The sequence below is a fragment of the Benincasa hispida genome, chromosome 9, assembly GCF_009727055.1.
Source record: "Benincasa hispida cultivar B227 chromosome 9, ASM972705v1, whole genome shotgun sequence".
Lineage (NCBI taxonomy): Eukaryota > Viridiplantae > Streptophyta > Magnoliopsida > Cucurbitales > Cucurbitaceae > Benincasa > Benincasa hispida.
In genome coordinates, this window is record NC_052357.1 from 8,241,133 (window position 1) to 8,266,626 (window position 25,494).

The 25,494-nt window shown below is 34.0% G+C and overlaps 1 protein-coding gene across 2 annotated transcripts; it reads left to right on the top strand.

Annotated features, from left to right (window-relative positions):
- The first annotated feature begins 12,722 nt into the window (after positions 1–12,722).
- LOC120085677 (serine/threonine protein phosphatase 2A 55 kDa regulatory subunit B beta isoform-like) lies at positions 12,723–25,179 on the top strand. 2 transcript variants are annotated; one of them, XM_039041811.1, is made up of 14 exons: positions 12,723–13,286; positions 14,993–15,096; positions 15,191–15,289; positions 15,406–15,525; positions 16,042–16,239; positions 17,459–17,550; positions 21,628–21,746; positions 22,660–22,783; positions 22,887–23,010; positions 23,833–23,901; positions 23,998–24,089; positions 24,171–24,248; positions 24,317–24,387; positions 24,492–25,179. In XM_039041811.1, the coding sequence occupies exons 1-14, from the start codon at positions 13,175–13,177 to the stop codon at positions 24,629–24,631; spliced, it is 1,542 nt and encodes a 513-aa protein (XP_038897739.1). In that variant the 5' UTR covers positions 12,723–13,174; the 3' UTR covers positions 24,632–25,179. The 2 variants fall into 2 exon arrangements, with proteins under 2 accessions (XP_038897739.1, XP_038897740.1); XM_039041812.1 differs by having other exon boundaries at positions 12,728–13,286; positions 24,495–25,179.
- The last annotated feature ends 315 nt before the right edge of the window (positions 25,180–25,494 follow it).

Here is a 25,494-nt window from a genome sequence, read left to right on the forward strand (position 1 = left end):
CCCGATAATCTTGTGACTGCCTCTTCCTCTAACGCGTACCATTTTTCTTACAATCAATGTAATCAAGCTTTAATAGATTCTTCATCAAAAGAAACACGTCAATTGTAATCATAAATCCAACATAATCTTGTGGATATTATTCTATAAACTTTACTTTAGGGACATACCTGGTGATGACGAAGAATCCATTAATGGCCAAAAGGACAATCTGGACTTATATAGTAAGTCAGTCTACATAACCCAAAACACGGATTTTGATACCAACTGTAACGACCCAACTTTCTAAGATACATGATAAAGTCGTTACTTCATACATGCATAAACTTGTACATAAGCATTTACATTTAAAGAACAAGAAAGTTGGATTGTTTTATTTAATAACGAAATTAACAAAATTCTAGGTCAAAATTCATAACGTTTTGATTTGGGGTACCCCTAAAACATAAATTTTAGAATAGGGAAAATTAACCGAAAAAGAAAATCTCTAACATCCTAAATCTATCAAAGTAAAGTCATGAAAAGAAAACAGTAAAACATGATAATGACACATGAACTTAAATGCGGAAGCACTTTTCTGAGACACCTAATTATGTCGATTCACGGAGTCGTAACATGTAAATAAACCTGTTGGTTCACGCATGTTTAGTGGCCATCAAAACTTGGAACTGGACCCGTCGGTCTACTGTATCAAAACATGCATCAAGGCGAGGTGGTAGATTGCCCCTACTGATTTAACATGCATCACATACATAAATCTCATAAATGGTCCCACAAACAAATTATAACATAACATATAGATTTAACATACTCATATTCCTCATAATTTTCCTACATCAAAATGGATAACACGTTCCAAAACATGCTACCAAATTTTAATAAATATCATGATAATTCTGTACTGGGGTGCCTAGCATGGAGGCACTGGTAATAGTATCACTCACATCAAATTAGATCCAGAAAAAGTCATCACATCAACCAAACTCCAACAATTTACTGGAATTAAAATCCAAGAATTGATCGAAACAACTTAAATCCAGTCAGAAAGCACCCCCAAAGTTCTTCAAAACTCCTAACTAGCCTCCAAATATTATGGGTAAACTAAATATTAAGCCAAAACTAAAATCAAACTCAATGGCATTCCAAAACTTTTCCAAGCACCCAAGAAAACTCATCAACTATTGCAAACGAAACCCTTACCTACAAAAATTAGGATTCCGACGAAGATGGTGGCCGGGACAGTGCGACTCAGGGATGACGATGGTAGACTGCTGCATTTATGAACACTACAAATCCGGGGACTAGTGGCATATGCGGACTTCGGAGAAAGGGTAACGCGCAGCGTTGGACGTTGGCGGCTGATGGCAAGAAAACCCAGCAACGGAACTCTGCGATGACGCGATGAATGGATGAACGAAGTCCGGCGAGGCAAGCAGCTATTTAGACCAATCAGTTGGATGAAGGTCTCCAACGGTTAAACTCACGCGTGAATGGGTTACTTGTTTTATTTATTTCCTCTATTTTTATTTTAGTGCACACTTATCGAGGGTTTCGTTCTTCTAAATCCTACGTGTGTGTGTGCATGTGTAGGTGTGTATATTCACGTATGCATACACATACACATCCACGCATGCATACACACACACATCATGCACGCACACACGCACAAATGTTCCTGCACACATATACGCACGCATGCATACACACACCACACTATGCGCACATGCACACACACCATGCACATATGCATGCACACACATTAAAAATCCTTTCTAAATTCCTAATTCTTCTCTTTTTCCTTCTTAAATAATGAATCTTTAATCAAATGAAAATCCAACATTAAAAATCAATCAAATTCAAATAATTCAATTATCCCTAGACTTAAAATGAGATGAAACCCAATAATTTCAGGATAATAAATTCAAATATTTGATCAATTAAATTCAAATGAGGTTTTTTAATTATCTCAATTTGATAACAAATTCCTAAAATTAAAGAGAAACTGAAATTCGATAATTAGAGATAATTAACTTAATTTTTTGGAAACTTGGGATATAACATCGGGTCCCTACGAGGAAAAGTTTCCCATTTATATTTATATTTTTAATTATTTATTAATTTAAAACTAATTAAAATTTGATATTTATACTGAAATTGTAAATATTTTAGAAAACAAATTAGTATTATTATTGTTTTATGTATTTAAATCAATAATTAAAAAAAGCATTTTATATTTTGTTGTAAATTTTATATAAAATTAAAGTTAATTATATTACGAAAAGAAATAAAAAAAACAAAAGAAATTAATAACAGCAATAGGTTAAACTACTGTTATATAAAATTTATAATAACAACAACTAACCTACTGTTATTATGTGTGTGTGTAAGAATAATAATAAAATATTCAGAGTGGGGATGGGGTGAGGTACTCTCCTTATCTCCATCTGAGGATCCGTTTTGTATCCCCAATTTGACCCCCATCCCCCGTAAAATCGGAGCAGGTACCCACGGGGACCTGACCTCACGGGAATTTTTGTCAATCCTAGTTAAATCTTATATTTGAATACATTTAATATGTCTTAACTTTTATTTTGTAACTTATGTGTGAGGAAACTTTTAATTTTTTTGCGTTAATGGATATGCATTGATGATCATGCATTAATATGATGAATATGCAGTATGCGTTAATCGTGTATGCGATGATCATGCGTTCCTGTCACAAGTTTTCTTCCTCTTTCATCAAGTATAACAAGATCACAAGTTTCTCAAGATGATCCAAGGTCGAATATGGGGACTTGCAACCAAAAGATGATTGTAAAGTAATGCGTTTGAGGCAGAGAATAAAAATAAAAAGAAAGAAGTTGATTACTATGTGCTACTCCTACTCCTAACTAAACAGACTAAACAACTGAAGTTTGACTATGAAAATCGGAAAAGATGCGGCAATTGTTAATGCGTAATAAGATGCATGGAGAAGTAGAGTTGTAGAGGAGATATCACCAAATCCTTAAGTTTAATCGCAAGGGTAATCCCAGCTTGCCACACTAACGCATCGCACACCTCTCGGTGGTTAGCCACATGCCTATATCTATGAAAATGATGTTGAAAGAATTAAAAAGAGGCATTGATTACAAAATATATTAATGTCTTAAGCCAATATGTAATACAATATAGAGGTGAGAAGGGAGATGGATGGCTAGATGTAGACAATCTCTTGCTTCCATCATATGTGTGTCAAGGATGTCGATGGTGCAGTGGATGGGCGGTGAGTAGTCCCTCTCGAGATGTATCTCCGGCGAAGCTCCGATTGTTAACCGGAGGAAGTTGTGGAAGTGAAGTACTCTCAAAGACTTTCTTGCTCATGCTCTCATCTGTGATCACAGGAATCTGCCCAAGGCAGAAGTCCCACATGCTTTGAATTTGGGCTTCAAGGCTCTATTTATAGAGCTCAAACACCGACAGCTTTGGTAATCCCACTATGAAGCACTGCCATTCCTGTCGCGATAGGTGACATGTCATCATGATCTTATCTCTTTGATACTCTCGAGGTATGCGTTCATTATTGTTTCTTCTAAAGTATCAATGCATTCCACCACTTTGCGATCATCCTCCTATCATGGTCATCACTGTACTTGCAGCAACTTTACGATGGTTTGGGATTAATGCATGCGATAGATTCCTGCGACAACTACAAAATAGACATTTTGACGCTAAATAACACATGATATAGGGTTAGTGAAGATTTTCAATGTTGATCGACGCAAGCTCATTACACAAGAATTGTTAGCAAAATTAACGTATGTTCTGCTCATCAACCCTCATAATTCTAAGTAAAAGGCTGCAATAGCTTGTATTTCTACAAGCTATCAGTAACATTTGTGCTCGATTTGGTAACCATTTGATTTTTATTTTTATTTTTGTAAATTAAGCCTATAGATATTACTTTCACCTTCAAATTTCTTCCTTTGTTATCTATTTTTACCAATGATTTAAAAAACTAAGCCAAATTCTGAGAACTAAAAAAGTAGCTTTTAAAAACTTGTTTTTGTTGTTGGAATTTGGCCAAGATTTCAACCATTATACTTAAGAAAGATGCAAATCATTGTAAGAAATAGGGAGGAAATAAACTTCATTTTCAATAAGCAAAAACAAAAAATAAAATGTTTATCAAACGGGTCTTAGTTTTTGAAAATTGCATTTTTTTTTTCTCTCTCAATTTCTTACTCATGACTTTCTCAATTTCTTACTCATGACTTTTACATTTCTTATGTTGACCTTAGAGTTTTTAGCCAATTTCTAAAATCGTAAACAATTTTTGAAAACTATGATCCCGTTTGATAATCATTTTGTTTTTTGTTTTTGAATTTTGAAAATTAAGCATATTTATTCTTATTTTTCTTACAATAATTTGCACTTTTCTTAATTACAAGAGTTTAATTTTTAGTCAAATTCCAAAATCCAAAATAAAGTTTTAAAAACTTTTTTTTTTTAGCTTTAAAAGAATTGTCCTAGGTTTTAGAAACATTGATAAAAAAATAGAGATGTTCATGGGTTGGGTTGGGTTGAAAGACTTCTTAGACTCAACCCAATTGTTTGGGTTGTAAATTTCTTCAATCCAAATAACCCTTATTAAAAAATGAACCCAACCTAATCCAACCATAAAATATTTGAGTTGGGTTGGTTCGGGTTTTTTGGGTCATTTATCTAAAAAGAAGCAAAACGTAAATATGTAAAAATCTAATTTAATTATTTTCATATATTGAATTTAGATTAACAACTCAATTTCAATTTATATAATGAAAATTTTCTTTCTGTAGTGCAAATAAACTACTTTTAAGAGTTGTTAAAAATAAATTATTCAAAAAATATTGGAATTAAATAAAAATAAAATCAATATATGTATAAATAATTGTGTTATAAGTATATATATATATATATATATTAAAGTTAATAATAAATTCGGGTTGGTTTGGGTTGGTTCATGGGTTTAGTTAGTTTGGGTTATATTAAGTGAACCCATGAACCAACCCAACTCATAAAATTTTCATTTATTTGAACCCAACCCAACTTAAAAGAGTTGATAACTCAACCCAAACCTTACGGGTTAGATTGCATTGATCGATTTTTTTGGGTCATCGGGTTTTTTGAACACCCCTAATAAAAAGTAGATAAAAAAGTATCCCGTTTGATAACCATTTTGTTTTTTGTTTTTAGTTTTGAAAATTAAGCATATGGATACTACTTTCACTTCCAAATTTCTTCATTTGTTATCTATTTTTCACCAATGGTTTAAAAAATCAAACTAAATTTTGAGAACTAAAAAAATTAGTTTTCAAAAAGTAGTTTTTGTTTTTTAAATTTGGCTAAGAATTCCACCATTGTACTTAAGAAAGATGCAAATGTAAAAAATGTGGATAAAATAGACTTAATTAAAAAAAACTAAAAACTAAATGATTATCAAACGGGACTCAAATAGTTTTCAAACGAAGGCTAACTTTTTTCTTGTTACAAAAGAAAATATTAATTAAAGTTACATCAACCCAACATGAAGATTAGTGACATGTCTATACCATGGGCTATTTGAAAAATGTAATTTTTGTTTAAAAAATTTGGAAAATGTAATTTTAACATCATGAGGGTGTTTGACTCACCAACACGAGTTGAGTTGGTATAATATACCAACTCACTATTAAAGTTGGTGGAGTTGAGTTTGTATATTTTATCAGCTCACCCCAACTCTCTCTTCTTCCAATGTTTTTAATGACTTCACCCATCAGCCACTGTTACACTCCGGGAACTAACTCTGGGCTCCGACAACCATCTTTGATGACAACTTTGGCGACTAACTCCAGACTCCGACAACCACCTCTGATGACAACTCCAACGACTAACTTCAGACTTCGACAACCTTCGTGCATCCAACTCCGACAACCAATTTTGAGCTCTAGCAACAACCTCCGGTGACTCAACTCTGACAACCACCTTCGCGCTACCAACTCCGATGACCAATTTCAAGCTCCGATGACCAACTCTGACAACCACCTTTGTAGGCTCCAACAACCACTTCTGACTACAAACTCCAATGAAAAACATCTTCAATGACCACCTTTGATTGAGAAACTTCGACGACCAACTCGGGGCTTCGATAATCACCTCTGACAACAAACCCCAAAAACCAACTCTAATACACCTTCATGTGATTAACACTCAGGCCCCGATAGCCACCTCCAACTACAATCTTCAGCAAATATCATCTTTGATAATCAACGTCGAAGACCACCTTCGCCCAACCAACTTCGGGATTTGAAAACCACCTCTGATGACAAACTTCAACAACCAACTCCAATACCACCTTCATGCGACCAACTTCAGACCCCGACAACCACTTCGACTACAAATTCCAATGAAAGCATCTTCGATAATCAACGTCAACAACCACTTTCGACTATTATAAGATTGATGATTGTTAAAGTATGTTGAGGGTTGTTAATTATATATTAAAAAAATATTATTTTGTCTACATTAAGTGCAATATTTATACATAAAAAATTGTAAAAAAAATATTTTCATTTGATTAAATTCACATTTCAAATGAGTGTTAAGAATATTTAGACGAAAAGTAAGTATATAGTTGAAAAGTATGTAACATATAAAAAAAAAGCATAAAATGAAAATTTTTTCCTAGAATATTTTTTAGCAAGAATTAGTAAAAATATATATATATATATATAGATTTGTTCTCTAATGATCCTCCAAATTTACAGGAAAGTTGAAGAAATGTGGTGACATTCCATTGTCTGCTAAGATGATGAGAGAAATTTAATTTAAAAAATCATTACATAGTAAAAATATAGAGCAACAATAGGAAGAAGAAGAAAAATAAGAAAATTATAATGAAATTCAAGGAGAAAAATTAGGAATCATAAGTTTTGATTTCTCCTTGGTTTCTCATTTTATTTAACTATATTTCTACAAAAAAAAAATGTAATGGGTTAATTGTTGTTCATTGCCCAATAAAGAAAGAAAGAAAAAAGTTTTAACAATTAAAAGAAAAAAATGCAATCCATATTTTATTCAAACAAAGATGGGTAGAATTACTGAATTAAAAAGTTACAAAACAAAAATAATAAAAGTATATTGTTTAGAGTTCAAAAAACTGCATCAAATATCCCAAACACATGAATTCAACTCTGCATCGCAAACATAGGCATATGAACTTAGGTCAAATAACTCTGTATCCCAAACACAGACATATGAACTTCACAGATATATGAACTCGATAGATTTATGAACTCCAGACATCATATCTCAACTCAACACCCCCAAACAGCCCCCATAAGAGATCCAAGTACTCTACTTTGTAGGCTTTCACTTTTGTGTTAGCCCATGGGCTTCAACCTGGCACCTAGTCTTTTCTCATTGGTATTTTTACATAAAACACCTCTTTTAGGCCATATTTAAAAAAAAAAAAAATGTCTTTAAGTTTGAATTTTTTTTCAATAAAGGCTTTTAATATTATTTTTAGACAAATTTACCATTTTTTATTATTTTTATATATATATCTCTATTTATGAAGTTTTCTTAATGATGAAGAGAGAAACTACATTTATTATGAAACGAAAAAATACATTTAATATGATTTTTAACATTTTCAAATGGAGAGAGAAAATTTGAGATTTTTTCCTTTATTTAATTTAATTGGAGAGAGAATGCATTTCATAAAATTTTATTTTCTATTTTTCATTGGTTTCATTTTATTTTTTTTCTGAATTCATGATTATTTAAAATATACCTTGTTGAGTTTTATGCCCTAAAACTCGTGGTATGTAAACAATGAAACTTATTCTGAAAATTTAATAAATGTGTTATTTAATAGATCTATTGGTTGAATAGAAATCCAATAAACCTAAAGTCCCTTGACTATTGGATGAGGACTTGAACTTTATGTGGAGACATAAAGGGTGGATCAGATTCGAGTAAATAGTCAAAATGATCTATAGTATACGAATAAGCTTGGGTACCTTATTTTGGTAACACTATTGGATACGGCCTGCTCTGTAGTTATTACAAGGAGTTGTAAAGTGCTTCAAACGAAGTGATCCTAATTCGTTCATGTTGGACATGAGGAGTGGGGGTGTTATTGTGCAAAAGAGTTTGTGTAAGATCAGGACCACGAAATAAGTCACTCTTATTTTATAACATTGTTTACTATTTAAGACTGATTATTTCAAAGCAATGGCCTAGATAACTTGACCTTAATCATGAGCTAACTATGAACTCCTGTTTATTAGGATTGCCCTTAGATTTGCATAGGTGAGGGTTGGCTAAACAACGTCGACTCAATAAGACTCCCATTTCAGGGGTAAGACTGGATAGATAGCTGGGGACATAGGATGCAAGAGGAAATTCACTCCTACCCGCTTTAGAGATAGTAGAGAGGTTGTTCCCTTAAGTGTTGATTCTGGGGCTTGAACAAGGGATCCAGCCCTCTCATTTGGCATGAGAAGGACTCGGTTTTGTGATTGGATCACAAAACAATTGTTCATTAGGGGATCAGTAGGGACTTAAGGAACAAGAGGTAATTTTGGAGATAAAACAGAGATTTGACCTAGTTGTTATTACGAATAACCTGTGAAGGGTTAACTTACTAATCATGGTTATATCGTGTGGGCATAATATATCTACAATGAGGGGAGTTCAACTATGGGCTTTAGTGGAGTGACCCATTAGTTAACGAATGGGGGTTGGATCGGTCTAATGAGTTTAGCCGATTAATCTCGGATCATTGGAGTCCATGATCTATAGGTCCATGAGGTTCTCTACTAGCTCAGAAATGGATTAGCTCTAGAGTAGCGTGATAAGTTAATTTGAAACGTTCAAATTAGAATCAAACGGAATCGGAGAAAATATATTTAAATATGATTCAAATATATGAAGATGAATTTGTGTAAAAATTAATTTAATATTGGATATTAAATTAATTAGAATTATTTAAATTGTTTAAATAATTATTTATTAATTTTATTAGAAAAATAATTTATGAAATTAATTTGTAAAATTAATAAATTATGATTTTAAAATCAATTTTGGATTTTTGAAACTTGAAAAATTACACAAACTTGAAAAATGGGTTTTTCAAGTTCATCTTCAACTTGCTTACTAGGAACCCATCACCTCTTCCTTTATTAAACTCCAAGCATGAGTTGCATCCCATGTAGCAAATCTTTTTGCATGATAGTCTGCAATATATTGAAGAAATTGAAGTAAAGTGAAGATTAATGAACCGATTAAATTTTTTCTGAAAAATTCGGATGAAGAAGATGTTCTTCATCTTGGGTTGTTGCAGTGAGCTATCTCCAAATTCCCTTTGATTTCAGCTTATCTTGAGTTCCACAACTCAATCTAGAGCACCAAGAGAATAGTAGGGAAGATTTTGCAGTGGTCTACACCAAGATTTGAAGGATTTTGCAGCTGTAAATCAAGATTTCAATGATTCGGCCAAGGTATGTTCTTGAAACCCATAAAACTCTGTTTTAGCATGTTTCTTTTCAGCCAAAATTAATGAATTAAATTGTTTATGGATCCTGAACTCTTCCGCTGCGTGCTGGTGTCGATCCAACATACCTTAGAACATTTTGTTAGGTATTTGAAAATATTCTAACAAACATATGAAATATACCACAATATATAAATTAGAGATTGATTCAATTATTGACATAAATCACCATTTCGTTTTTCATGTTGATTTTTTTATATTTTGTAAAATATTCCATTGTTTGTTCACTTGTTCATGTATTATATTTCATTGTTTATTTGGAAACATTCTAAAAAATATATGAAATATACCGGTAAATATATTTGATATCTACTCAAATATTAATGGTTATTTTTAAATATACCTTAGAACTCAAATATGTTTTGACATATATATGTCAATATATTTAATTGTTTATTTGATGTATATATCTCAAGTATTATGATATATATGCACTTCTAATTAGGTATCGATATTTCATTGCTTTGATATGTATGTCTCCATACTTTAGAACATTATTTTAGATGTTTGCAAATATTCAAACCAATATATGAAATATATTAGCAAAACAGTAAAACATTTTTAAATATTCAAATGTATTTTTAAATATACTAGTAAAATAATTTTATATACATACCATAGTTTAGGTTCATGGTTATTTTTAAAAATACGTTAGAACATTTGCCTTAGATGTTTGCAAATATTATATATAATATATAAAATATACTAGTAAGATTAGAAACGAATATTTATAAATCATAGTATATATTTAAAAAAAGCACCATATATATCACAATATATATCGAAAAATCACTTTATATTGAAAAAAAAACCACCCTATATATCGAAAACGAAAAATCATCATACAACCGTGTATATCAACCCTCTCCCCCCTCCCCTCCCCTTCCATATGACAGTATATATCATAATATATATATATATAACCACCCTATATATCACTGTCGACCGTCATCATTTAGAATCCCATGCAGACGGTTCATCCGACATTGGATTTGCTCACCCAATGCCGAAAAAATAACCCCACGCCAAATCTGCTTGCTTTACGCTGGAAAAATCACCCCATACCAGATCTCCTAGCCCAAAGCTGAAAAAATACGCCCCATGTTAGATCTACTTATCCCGTGTCGAAAGATTCGTTCCACGTACTAGATCTAAGGAAGAAGGCGACGACAGTTGGTTAGTGGCCCAAACGGAGGGAGGCGACGACTGGAACTTGGCAGACGCATTGTCGACGGTAGAAAGGTGGATGGAGGGAGGGAGGCAGCAACAAAAAGATGAGAAAGGGAGTTTTGAGAGAGAGATTGAAGAAGATGAAGTGTAGGTTGGATATGAAAAGATAAAAGAGAAAAATGAAATTATTAAAAAGAAATCATCAATCGAGTGTAGGTGAGATATGAAAAGTTTTTTCTCTTTTGTATTTTTATTTTCTTTTAATGCTTGGAGGGTTAAATAGTAAAATGTCACTTGCTTTCTTGAAAATATGAAACTTACTATGGTATTTATAAAAAAAAAGAAAAAAAAAAAAAAAAAAGAAAGCTCAAGACGTAAGTGTAATATTAGGTTATAATTAACGCTACATGCGTAGAAACCTCATTCTCATTAATCCAATGATGAGCCGGCCCATGAGAACCTGCACTACAGAAATATGAGATATAGTGGACTGATGGGCTGGCCCAATACATTTGGTCTTACTGGGCTTGAACAAAGCTTCTCGGGCCCATTTGAATTTTCTAATAGAGAAGAAAGGCAGGGTAGGTGACCTTGAAATAACAAAATGTATAATATCGATTTATAAATTAATAACATAAGAGTAATGAGAAGATTACGCTGTGACGCATCAAGAAATGATTTTATTTATTTTATTGTTTTTTTTTACGCTGAATGCGATTGCATTTTGTCTTACTAATGCACTATTTTACATTTTTCTCCAATCAATTAAAAAATAACAAACAGGGAACTTTGGACATTCATGTCATTTCACACTACTAAATACTTATCCATCATTATACATTAGGCTGTTATATGCTTTTTGTTTGACAAGGTAGATTATTATAGTGCAATACTCTATTATTAGCTTTTACATTATTGAACCAACCAGAATTTCAATGGTTAGGAAGATAATTCAAGTTCTCGACCAATAAATTAGAACTTCACATTTATCTTTTTAATTTTTTTAATACAACATTACTTTTACTTTATTGCAAATAGTAAATCTTTCTCAATCTATTGTATATTATTTACGTTTACTTTTGTTATTACATACAAAGTACGTAAGTTGATAAACGAGGATGGAAAATTAGGTAAATTTTGAAATAACTACAAAATTGTCAAATTTTATCATAATTCAACTAATTAAGACATTATATCATCGACTGAAAGTCTGATCAAGTTTGAAATCTCGTTCTCATGTTAAAAAAACTAATTAATACATTCAGGAAATGCTTTATGTATATGTGATTGATATTGGTATAAATATTGACAAGTACACATTTGCTATTTTTAAATAAATAAAATTTTGTATAATCGACACCCTTTCTAGCATTTTTTTTTACAATTTATGCAATGTCTCACCAACATGTGAAAATATCAACATATCATACATAAATCTAATATCACTATGAAGTAAACCGACAAATATTAGTTATCTTCAAATAAAAATATTTAAAATATACATATTACATATAATCGATGTTTAAAATATCAATTTCAAAGAGATTTAAAGTAAAATAAAAAGTAAATAATACATGATCCATGAATTAGTTAAAATACTTGTTATTTATGTAATTTTTTTTAGGATACAATAAAATGTCGATTCACGTTACTAGCCAATACTGACCGTTAAATATGTAAAACTATATAAGGAAATATATGTAATCATATAATTATGTATTTGGAAGTAGAGAATCAAAAGTGGGATTATTGGAAAGGATTAGTAGTAAATTAAAAAATGTACATGTAACGCAGCAATGAGATTGAGCCCCCAACCCATTGACATTTATCTCCAATCATAGCGTACTCAAATGGATCATCCGGGGAATTCGGATGCCCTTGTGTGACATTAGTAAAATTTCATGGACAATTATATAGTAAGGTCCAAGGTTTATAAGAAAAAACGCCCATTATTGATCCACAGACAACAAGAAAGAGCAAGTGTTCATGTGTAGCTTTATTCATATGTGAGTGTTTGTTTTTTTTTTTTTTTCATTATTTTTCCTTCTCGTCTTTGGACGGTTTGTTGAGCTTTTAATCCCAATTTTCTCCTTCTAGAGAGAGAAAGTCTATTAGAGAGACAAGACAGACACAGGGGGAGAGACTTTTAGAGAGAGAAAAGTTTCTGGGAGGCGCAGGGGAATTGGGCTTCTTTTTTTTTTTTTTTTTCTTCTTCTCCCAGTTCGCGATGGTTTGATTGGAATCTGCAGCAACAATTAGATTTCCCCTTTTTGTTTTGTCTTGTTTTGTTGCTTTTTCCAATTTGTTTTTCTGGGTTTCGAAAATCGTTGACGGGTTTTCCAAGCTGTGGTTTTTGTAAACCCAGAAAGGGATCTTCGATGCATTGATTAGATTTGGTGGATTTGGATTTTTCCTATCTGGGGTTGCTTGGATTTGCGTTTTTTTGGCGAAATGAATGGTGGAAACGAGGTCGTTGCAGCTCCGGCCGGCCCGCCACAGCCGCTGGACTGGAAATTCTCTCAGGTCTTTGGCGAACGTACAGCCGGTGAAGAAGTTCAAGAAGGTACTATTCACTTTAAACAGTAATCCCAATCTTTTTCCATTTGGGGTTTCTCGATCCAATTCAAATTTGTTGCATCCATTACAATTAGGGTTTTTTCACGCCTCCGATCTATTTCAGATTGCAACCCGTTCTGTTAATTTGGTATTCTTGTCGCGGATCTCTATCTCGTTCCTTCTTGGACTTGTGAGTCAATCTGTAGTTTTGATGTTCATTTGCTGGAAATTTTTGTTTTGGTTCTGTAATGAGAGGGAGTTGAGTTTGCTAGTTGAGATGCCCTTCCCTAAGGTTGTGCAGCATTGTTCCTTTTGTTGTTAGGATTAGTAAGAAGCTTCGAACCTAAGCATGGTGAGTGAGTTGTGGAATAGCTTTGAGTCTCTGGGTTGAATTTACTGCATGCACTTTCTAGCCTCAAATTTTCCTCCTTTTGATGGCAAGTGAATGCAAAGAGCATCAGTTAACTGTGTGGAGTGACTCCTCGATGTGTGATCCCCTCCACCCCCCTTTCAAACCAGGATAATTTAAACGTAAACAGTCTAACTTTTCTGGTCACCAGGAAACCTGACGAATGCCTGGTTCCTGTTTTTCTGCACATACCTATGTGGGAGAATTTTGAGTCACCGTTTGCTAGCTTTGAAGCTTGGTTTGGATTGTTTTTGTTCCCTTCCTGATGTGAAACCAGAATGCAAGTAATATGACAAACAAGTGTATTGAATTCCTATCATGAGCTGACAAGTGTATTAAATTCCCTACGATGTATCAACAATTGTCACCCTTAAGCAGTTTCTGAGTTCACAATCCACTTCTGGAATATGTTATGGCGTTGTATGCCTATTACGTAAAGCTAAAATGGTATTAAGCCCTTCTTTTTCCTCTCTTTTTGGAAATTGTCGTGGAAAAAAAGTTTGAATTTTTAAGAGGATCCTAGGATCTGTCATTATCTTTGGGATTTAATTTGTTTTTCTTTTCTATCTTTCTATCTTTATTATTTCTTTTTTCTTTTTTCTTTTTTCCCTTTAGAGTGCTACAGCCCAACCTCTTCATAGCGAGTCACTCCCCTTTATGATTTGCGTTGGGCGAGAATCTGTTTTTGCTTCTTTTGGCTTTTGTGTTAGTAGCATAGAGGACGTATATTCCAAACTTCTTTTGAATACATCTCTCTCTTATTGCTCTCATCATTATATGTGGCTTGAACTCTCTGATGGTCTCATCGTTTCATTTCCTTTCCTTTTCCTAACTATAGCATTCCTCGAGATAATAGTCCCTGTTGCAGGCTCTCACCCTGCTGTATGAAGGTAGAGGTGAATTATCAAGCTTGTAAAAGGTCTTGTTTGTCTTCGGTGTTTTGATCTAAATTCTTGGTTTTAAATTGAACATTCAAGTTACATTGGTGATGGGTGTTTTACATCAACTTGGTTGTACCAACTTTGAATAACTCTCTCAAACTATCCGTATCTATTTACCTCTGCAATGGGTTTTAGCTGCTTGGATCAGCAATATGTGAAAATCTTAAGAGTTGTCTAATAGATGTAGTGATTCTCATGTTTAATTTTATTTATTTATTTATTATTTTTTAATTTTCATTTTAACCATTTTTGTTTAGTCAGTTTGAAAGGAACCCGTTGATGCATGCATTTTTCATGGTTCTGTTATCTTGGTTCCTCTATGTATGAATTTCTGAAGCTTTATATTCACCTCCTGTTTGGCAGTTGATATTATTTCAGCAATTGAATTTGATAAAAGTGGGGATCATCTTGCTACTGGTGACCGTGGTGGTCGGGTGGTACTCTTTGAGAGGACAGATACGAAAGATGTTTGTCTCTTGGAAACTTTGTTTACTATCCCTGCATATGTTTCTTGCTTCTCGTGTTAGCATCTTATTTGTTTATTTTTGCTTTAATTTGTAGCATGGGGGATCGAGAAGGGATTTGGAGAGAATGGATAATGCAATAAGTAGGCATCCAGAGTTTCGCTATAAAACAGAATTTCAGAGTCATGAGCCTGAGGTATTCTCTACACCATTAGTCTTTTGATTGTTTATTACTTATATATATATATATATATATTATGAACCGATTCAATTGTATTCATATTTATGTTTCTTTTGCACTGCTTTTATCAGTTTGACTACCTGAAGAGTTTGGAAATTGAGGAAAAAATTAACAAAATCAGATGGTGCCAGCCAGCTAATGGTGCCTTATTTCTGTTATCTACTAATGATAAAACAATCAAGTACTGGAAGGTAGGCTACTACCTATATCTCTCGTTATTATACCACGTGGGGAACATTGGATTTGGTAGTTGATCAAATGTCTTAGCAATTATATGCGAGTATCGTGGTAGCATATTTCTGGAGGTTATTCAGTGTGATCCTAAGATTACATATTTTGTAAGGTTGCATAAATTTTGAAGGGTTGAAATTTAAAGCATTATTGACTATCGTCCTAATAGATTATTCTAGATACCAGCAGCAGACAATTTCAGATTATCATATCTGCCCATTTCAAAATTTATGAATTGCTAATGCATGATGCTGAAAAATGATTCTAAACTTCGGTTCTTATTGCATGAAGGTGCTCTCTGAGTTTATTTATAATGAAAATATAGAGCATTTGGGAAATAGTCAGTAGCCCTTTCCCCCACCCCACCAAACACACACACCCACAATCAACCATTTCCTCTCATATTTGTCCTTCTGTAGTCTTTTTGCGTGTTCTGCTCCATTTACTTATTTCTTTTATTTCTGAGTGTTGATCAGGTGCAAGAAAAGAAGGTTAAAAAGGTTTCTACTATGAATGTGGATCCGTCAAAACCTGTTGGAAATGGCAGCAATGCTAGTTCTAGCAATTCAAGTAGCTCTGGACCATATCTTGCAAATGGAGGATCCCCAGATCGGTATCCCAGTAATGACCTCTCATTTCCAGTGAGGGGGATACAATCGCTACGCCTACCAGTGGTAGGCCCTCATCTTCTTGTATTTGGGCATACAGTATTGATTATTTTTAGGGAAAATATCAATTTATACCCCTAAACTTTGGAGTTGTATCCATCAAAACCTCAACTAACAATTGTATCAATTTAAATCTTGAACTTTTGTAAGTATATCAATTTATACTCTTCATTACGTTTAATTTGGAAAAAGAACATTGTGTGAGACTTATAATTGTATTCATTAAACTCCTAAAATTTAATAAGTAAATCAATTTCGACTCTCAATTAGAATTTCTTTTGAGAATCATCCATGCTTCAACTCCAATTGTCTATTTTGTAGAATCGACATTTGAAAAAGTCTACGTACATGTAAGAATTGATGTATGGATGATTTTCAAAGGTAATGATAATGGATCTAAATTGATTTGCTTATGAAAAGTTAGGGGTTTTATTGATATAAATTATAAGTTTCACACAATATTTGTCCAATGAAATCTGGAGGATGGTGTAAATTGATGCATCTACAAAAGTTTATGGTTTAAATTGATTCAATTATTAGTTCAAAGATTTAATTGATACAACTCCCAAACTGTAGGGGTATATATTGATATTTTCCTTTTACGACGCCTTTATTTTCCTCTCTTAAAAAGTTAAGCTTGTTACCATGTTGTATCTTGGTGTAAATTGCTTAATTTCCTTTCTTCTTATAGCTAAACTTCATTTTTTAACAAAATGTGACAGCCTTTTGTAATCATCATGAATTTTCCATCCCTTTTGTAAATTTATTACCATTCTGTATAGATGGACTATTCTATTTGTACAGATATGGTATATGGGTTCATGGATGAAATTGTTTCTTATAAGAAAAATAGTTATTTTATTTTGTTCTTTTTTAAAAACGCTTTGACACTGCCAAGTTTCAAAATCTGGATTAGATCTTCGGTAACTATTGTTTTCAGTTGTTAAGAGTAGGCTAGGTTTTTAGTAGTAGTTTACAAATAGAGAAAAATGCTAGGAAATAAACGGAGAAAAAGAAGCAGAAAACAAAAGGCCTCAAAAGGCCTAATTTCTTCTTCTTCTTCCTTTCATTTATTTATTTATGTTTTCCGAAGTGAGCTTGGCATGGCCGTCTTCCCTAGAGGTTGAAGGTTTCATCCCAATCCCCACGATTGTTGTACTAAACGAAAGTCTATTTATTTTTTTTTATTTTTAATGCTCGAGTTCTCAAGGCATTAGTTTTGCAGGTAACTAGCCACGAGACTAACCTGGTTGCAAGATGTCGAAGAGTGTATGCCCATGCTCATGATTATCATATCAACTCCATCTCCAATAATAGGTTTGCTGTCTTTCACTGGAATCCAAAGTTTTCTTATATGTGTACTCTGTTATACTTGATAGAACATTTTATCTCCGATAACCTTAGCCCTTGAGATATTACATGCTAAATTGTATCCAGCATCTTGCTGTTTGATTTTATTTATGACCTGTCTTAAGCACACGAGTATTTGATCTTATTGAAGTGTTTTTCTAATAGTTCATACAATCTATCTCCACTATAGGGACCAAAAAATTAAAAGATTGCAGGAATCTGAAAAGAAACCAAACAAACCACATAGAGACCAACGAAAAGCTAATAACAACAATGATTGCATAGCTAAAAGATAAAAGCAGCAAAAACTCTTAGCTTTCAAACAAAAGCTGAAACTTTAATGGGAAGCTCCTCAAACCACTAAAGCTTCAAACAGAAAACCCACAAACCAGCTTGAAACATCAAGCAGGAAAGGAAGAAAAAAAGCAACTGCCAAGGAGAAAAGCACAAACAACACCACAAGGCTAAAGAAGAAAACAAACAAAACAACCAAAAACCCTATACACCAAACTCAACTCACAAGTAGCAAATTTGGTTGCTGCTAGATTTGGTTGCAAAGTTAGCCAATGGTTGCACATATTTGATATTTGGGCTTCCCTCTTTTTGATAAGCCCAAATCTGTATCTTTCTGGAACCCTATTGTTGAAAAGGTTGAAAGAAGACTCCACACTTGGAATCACAAACAGATCTCTAAGGGTGGTCGTCTGACTCTCTTACAAGCCACCCTATCAAACCTCCCCACATATTTTATGTCCCTATACAAAATGCCCACTACGGTCGTCAATGACATTGAAAAATTATATAGAAGCTTTCTCTGGAAGGGCGATTCTTCTTCACATGGCTCACATCTTGTTAGGTGGGACAAGATTTCTAAGGCTCATGCTCAGGGTGGCCTTGGTTTACAGAACTTGGCTGATAAAAACCTTGCTCTTCTCGGTAAATGGATCTAGAGATATTATCACGATGATGATGCCTATTGGAGGCAGATCTTTTATGCTAAATACGGGGTGGCTCCATATACTCTTGGCCAAACATCATCTTTCCTGGTCATATTAAAGGCCCTTGGCGTTCTATCTTAACACATATGGACCTCATTAAAGATAGAGTTTCCATCAAAGTGGGCAATGGGCTTACCACTTCCTTCTGGTTGGATCGTTGGTTGCGGAACTCTCCTCTCAAAGATGTGTTCTCTCGTCTATAAACACTTTCCATACAAAAACTATCCACCATACATGACCTGTGGGATTTGGTTCATGGATGATCATTACGCTTTAGGAGAAACCTTAAGGACGAGGAATTTGAGAATGGATGGACCTTATGGAATGTCTCAATGGTTTTCATTTCAAAACATCCAAGGACAAATGGATTTGGCAACCGGACACAAAAGGTACCTTCTCCACTAAATCCCTCTCTTTGGATTTGGGAACTATTTTGGCTGCCATTACTCATCCTTTTCATGAAGCAATATGAGAGGACTTCTATCCGATGAAGATTAAATTCTTCCTTTGGGAAGTTAGCCATAATGTCATCAGCACTTGTGATAGGGTCCAAAGAAAGTTCCCTCACATGGCTCTCTCTCCACATTGTGCCGTCATTTGCAAATATGATCTTGACTCCCCTAGCCACCTTTTCATCCACCGCCAATATGCTGTCAGATTTTGGAAGGATATTTTCTCCTCTTTGGTTGGCACACTACATTGCCCAACAACATTATCAACCTTCTCTCTTATGCTGTTAATGGACACCCTTTCACTAATGAGAGGAGGATTATGTGGATGCACATGATATGTGCTTTTATATGGACTACTTGGAAGGAGAGAAACAATCACCTATTCAAAGAAAAAGGCACCTCTTTTGATAGTTTTTTTTTTAGTCTTGTTATCTTTCATGCTATGACTTAGTGCAAATGTACAACCTTCTTTACTTCTTACAATCTATCTTCTCCTCTGACCAATTGTAGAAGTCTTTTGTAACTTTGTTGGTTTGGGTTTCGGCCTTATTTTGTAATTTCATACATCAATGAAATTGTTTCTTATCAAAAAAAAAAAAAAAAAAAAATGATGAAATTCCAAAATATTAAATTTGGGACCAATTAGGAGTTGACATGTGCCCCAAATTGTGCCACGTGGTTTCATCGTGACCGTTGAATTACATAAAATTAACTTGGTCCAATTTAATATTATTATTCATGAATCTAGAACACGCCAGAAGAGGGCATGAATCCGTTCTAAAAATAGGAGAGGTTCAATTTCAATTTTAGATAGTGGGATTTTGATAATTAATCTCTTAGAAACAAAACGGGAAAAGAACAAAACCAATGGAAGAAAAATTTTCCTTTTCATCTATTGTGTTGATGAGAGGGGGAGAAGAAGACTCGTCCGGCAGCTTCTTTAAGGTGAATTAAGTTCTTCTTGATAAGTAGAACAAAGAGCTTCAAAATCTTAATCATCAAGAGCTTCATCAGATACATTTCCATGCCCATTGACAATTGGAAATTGAACTCCTAAGTCATCACTACAAAAACTTGACAGAATCCTTATCTGTCTCCTCATCTTCCTCCTAAAAATTTACTTTTTGATGAGCACATTTATTGAGTTAATAGAAGCCTTATAAAGAGTGTTAAAAACAAATAATGTTGAAGACGAAGTTCTATTGAAGTGGTATAATTACATTGAACTGTTTTTTAAACCTCTACACCAGTTACAGGATAAAGTTCCAGCAACATTCCATAGGTCCCAGAAATTTCTCAGTTGAAATCACCAGATCCCTCCCAGTGGCATTTTCCCAGAAGTAAAACGTACAGATGGCTACACAATGTATGAAGGAAAAAGAATCTTCAAAGCTTCTAGGGAATAAGAGCTGCAAACTTTCACCCCCCCAAAAAAAGACACTCAGTAACCTCAACATTTTGCTCTACATATTCTGGAATAATTTTTTTTCTGCATCTTAGCATGGGTATTATGACTCCTTAATACGGAGTCTGAGAAAGCCTCTACCTTCTTTGGTCCATTGGCCTTAAACCACCACCTATTTAATTTATGAAATAGGATAGTCCAATTCTCTGCGGCAATATTGAATTTAGATTGGTTAGGAAACTGCCCAAACTTGTCTAGCCATCAAATTCTGGAATTTTGGGCACTGAAAGGCTTAAAGCTTTTACTGAACTCAAAAGAGGAGCCATGCATCCACTTCATACGATTAAATTTACTTCTAAAATTGAGCATTTTTGCTTCATTAGTCCTGGTTATTTCTTTCTTTGCTTTCAACTACAGCATAAAATCTTGACCACGATAGGAAAATATGAGAATTACTAGGTCAATCATCCTCCCGAGGACATGTGGTATTTCCTGCCTACAATGAACTATCTAGTTTTTGTACTTAGCAATGAAATGCCAAGGACTTTTATCTACAGCAGTAATAAGCAGAGGTGAGCTGCCCTATAAGTTTCCTACTTCATTTCTCTTTCCTATTAGGAAAAAAAAAGCTTGCTAATTAATCAAATAAATTTGAGATTTTGTTGAACTAATAAAAATTGCACATTTTAAACTAATCATTGTGTGTGCTTGAATATTATTGTGATGAAAGGGGCTGAAGACATAGATTACTTATATGCGATGGAGATGAAAAAGGATAGTCATAATACAGAGAAATAAAATTGGAATCTCTTATTATGGTACTACATTAAATTTCCCAAATCATTAGTTTAAACTGTTTGTAAAAGTTATGTACATTCAGTTTCAAATTTTGTCAAAATTTTCTTCATATCTCCAGTTGCTCGTATGTGTGTGTGTGTACTACATGTATAGAGACAAAATCTACAGCTTTGTGCTCACTCATGTGACTCATGTATGTATGTGTTTATTGTTTTAATGTCTTTAGTGGTGAAGTCTCACTACTGCTAACTAGGTTCGTTAAAAGAAAAAAAAAAGAATCAGAAGACTACTTTTTGAGTTATTTTTGGAAATGTGCTTTCCATTTTCAGCATCTGCTTGTTTTTAGAATGGTTTTAGTAACCAATTATGTTAACTTGCCTTGTGTTTATAGTGATGGAGAAACTTTTATATCAGCTGATGATCTGCGGATAAATCTTTGGAACTTGGAAATTAGCAATCAAAGTTTCAATATTGTTGATGTCAAGCCTGCTAACATGGAGGATCTGACTGGTAAGGTTTTGAAATTTTGGTCAGTAGGGTGTGGCATTCCTTCTGGTGGCTGATATTTAAGTAATCAAAATTGAAAATATTAGGTTACTTTGTGCTATTAATAAAAATAATGGAAACATTGGTTTGTTCTATTAATAAAACTGATGTTTCATTGGATTGTTGTTTTGTTTAATTTTCCCCTTATTTGTGGGCTTCTTGTATCATCCATCCATTTTACATCTTTATGTTTTTCTATCATTTTTGTGTCGCCCCCCCTCCCCGTTGGTTTTATTTGTAATCTTTTATCTGATTGGCTTGCCCATTGGCACATCTTGTATCTCTTTTTGGTGGTTCTGCTGCACTCTTTGGATATTTCATTTATCAATGAAATTGTTTCTTATCACAAAAAAATAATAAAAGAAGATAATAAAATAAGAGTAATGGAAATAGGAAGGGTCCTTTAGACTCTCACAACTAACTCTGTATGATTATTTACTAACATCATCAAGAAGCAGGCTTTTGTTTTAAATATCTTCATGTTATTCATTACCAGACTACCACTAAATATGAAATATGTACAAAGTTCGTGGGTTAATGGAGAAGATTTAGCACTTGTCATCACTCATCAGAAAGAGGCCAGAAGTCATGGCCTCTTATGGCAGGTGTTTTTGGTTCTCATGGGATAAAAGGAAAAAATAAAGAAAGGGTCAAGCCGTTGTGAAATCTATTTAGCCAGTCTCATACAACCTTTGTATACTCCTATTACTGTGTTTTGTTTTGTTTTGCTTTTTTTTTCCCGCTTGACTTTGGGCTTCTGTGAAGTGTAATTTGTATAATCATTCATTCATTCCCAGCATTTTTTCTCCTTCCTTTTTCTTTTTTTAGTTTTATCTTTTTAAACTTTGGATTCTAAACTTCCCTTGTGGTTCTGTAGAGGTGATAACGTCTGCAGAGTTTCATCCTACTCATTGCAATATGTTAGCATACAGCAGTTCAAAAGGATCCATCCGCCTAATTGATTTGCGGCAGTCAGCATTATGTGATTCTCACTCCAAATTGTAAGTGCCTCTACTGGTTTTAAAGAAGATTTTTTCTTCATATCCTGCATATTAAAGCATCCTGTGGACCAGAGAACTCATGAGAAATTTCAATTGGGTGCAGATTTGAGGAGCAGGAAGCACCTGGTTCTAGATCCTTTTTCACTGAGATTATTGCTTCAATCTCTGATATTAAGTTTGGAAAGGATGGAAGATACATTCTTAGTCGTGATTACATGACTCTCAAGGTTTTCATTTTTTTTCTTGACGTGATATGTGGCGGCTATGTTACAATTTTATCATTTAGGTTAATGAAAAAGGGGTAGATATCCTTTAGCCCGTGAATGTAATGGTGGGGTTAGTTTAGCAAAGCTCTCTTATTTCATGTGCATTTAGAAAAATTCCCATAAGACTGGATCTGCAACAAATCTGGATTGGCGTGTCAAGAAAGCATATAGTTGGAAATTTGGATTTATTATTTTATGGACATATTTTCTTGTAAAAACATATTATTCCTCTCAATCCAAATACTCCACAAAATAGTAAAGAAGTCAACTTGCCACAAAACTATACCTCCTCTATGAAAGGAGAGGACGATATCACCTCCTCAACCTGGGTTCTGTCATCTCATATTTACCTTTTGGTCTACTTTGATTATGATGGATCTACTAGATTGTCCTCATATCAATAAGAAAACTCATTTCGTATAAGGCTTCCTGGCATTGTTCAGGGGAAGATACTTTAGTCGTAGCTAACTTTTCCGAGGTAGTGTCACAACTCACAAGAAGGTTGTGATTAAGTTTTTTTCGTTGTTAATGGTGGGCTGCTTTGCTTGATCTTGTAAATGCCACTATGGTTTTGGAACCACTCTAAATACTGTGTGTGCATGCATTGTTTTTTATTCAGATTTTGTACCATTTGTTTCTTGTTGATTGATTTTCACATTCACTCTTAGCAAAGGTTTTTGGTGCCTTTTTGCTTGTATATTTTAATGTCTCAATAAGTTCACAAAGTTTAGATTGTTTGCACTAATTATCTTGTTATGAAGTGAGTAGTTTACTTATTTGCAGTTGTGGGACATTAATATGGATTCTGGTCCAGTTGCAGCATTTCAGGTTCATGAATATTTAAGACCTAAGGTTGAACTATCTGCCCCTAAGCTCAGATTTGAAAATTAAATATGCTGCTATCTTCCATTTCTGTTGGTAACGTTTTCACTTCGAATATTCATATAGCTCTGTGACCTGTATGAAAATGATTCAATCTTCGATAAGTTCGAGTGTTGTTTGAGTGGAGATGGAATGCGAGTAGCTACAGGCTCTTACAGGTAAGTGTTCCTTTGCAGAAAACTCTGTATTCCTTTTCTTTTCTGGGACATAAACTATATTATGCACATCTTTGTTTTCAGTAATTTATTCCGCGTGTTTGGCTGTATGTCGGGAAGTACAGAGGCTACAACTTTAGAAGCTAGCAAAAATCCAATGAGGTAATTATTTGTGAGTGTGACCCCATCAGAATAACGTGATGCTTATGCGAGTTCAATTGTAACTGCAGGCGTCAAGTTCAGACTCCTTCAAGGCCTGCCAGATCTCTGAGCAGTAGTATAACACGAGTTGTAAGACGAGGTCTGTGTTTCCTTCTCTTTTCACTTATTGAAAAACCAAATTATCAATTCAAGTTTTGAGCCATATTGTTTATTTTACATTCTCCCTATTTGGGCATCCCATAGCAGGAGCAGACAGCCCTGGGATTGATGCAAATGGAAATTCCTTTGATTTCACAACAAAGTTACTGCATTTAGCTTGGCACCCGACTGAGAACTCAATTGCCTGTGCTGCTGCTAACAGCTTGTACATGTACTATGCGTAAACGTGGTTTAGCAAGAGAACATATTTTGCTTGGTCGACTTTCTCAAGTTTCTCTTGGAGAAAGTTATTTTCCCATTTCCTTCCAGCCATTGATTCGGAAGCTTTGCAAGTACTCAAGACATCAAATGACGTACCCCGAAGACTTATTGAACGTGCCTTTGGTATCCAAATACAGAGGTGGCTGCTACACAATCCTCCATAAGGTGTATGTTGATTTCTCTGCAGTGGCTGCATCTCGTTTTCCTCCTCCCTCCCTCTTCCTCAACCCCAACTATTTAGTTTCTTCTTTCACTCTTTTCATTTCCCTGCATCTTCTTCTGAAGGAGAAGATGCAGTTATGTTTCAGATTGTTTTGGGTTGGAGCCATGAAGGAAAAAAAAAAGAATGTGATTGTAGCTCTCCTACAACAAATACTATAAACGAATGTTCAATATTTGCAACAACCGCAAGTAGGTTTAAGATTACGAGGAAAAGGAAAATGTAGTTTTTATTCATAATCTTGGTTGGGATGAAACTTTTGATAAACTTACACAGCATCATTTTTTCATTGATTCTTTGTGTCAGAGTGGTAATTTATTTGACCCACATTTATCAGAATTTACTGTATCTTGTGTGGTGTTTCAGTTTTCTTATATTTTCTATCATTTACATTAGGGAGAAAGGGGGTGGCTGTGCTCTCACTTAAGCATTGCTAATCAGATGAAATGAGATTGTATGTCATTTCTTTAATTGCAGTGCAAACCATTTATGTGCTCTCTCAAAGGGGTCAGATTTATTCTCCTAGAATTGTTTGGCTTTGGTCTATTTTGGCAAACTTCTCCCATTTGACTGAACATGGATTTATGAAGTCATTTGATGTATAGA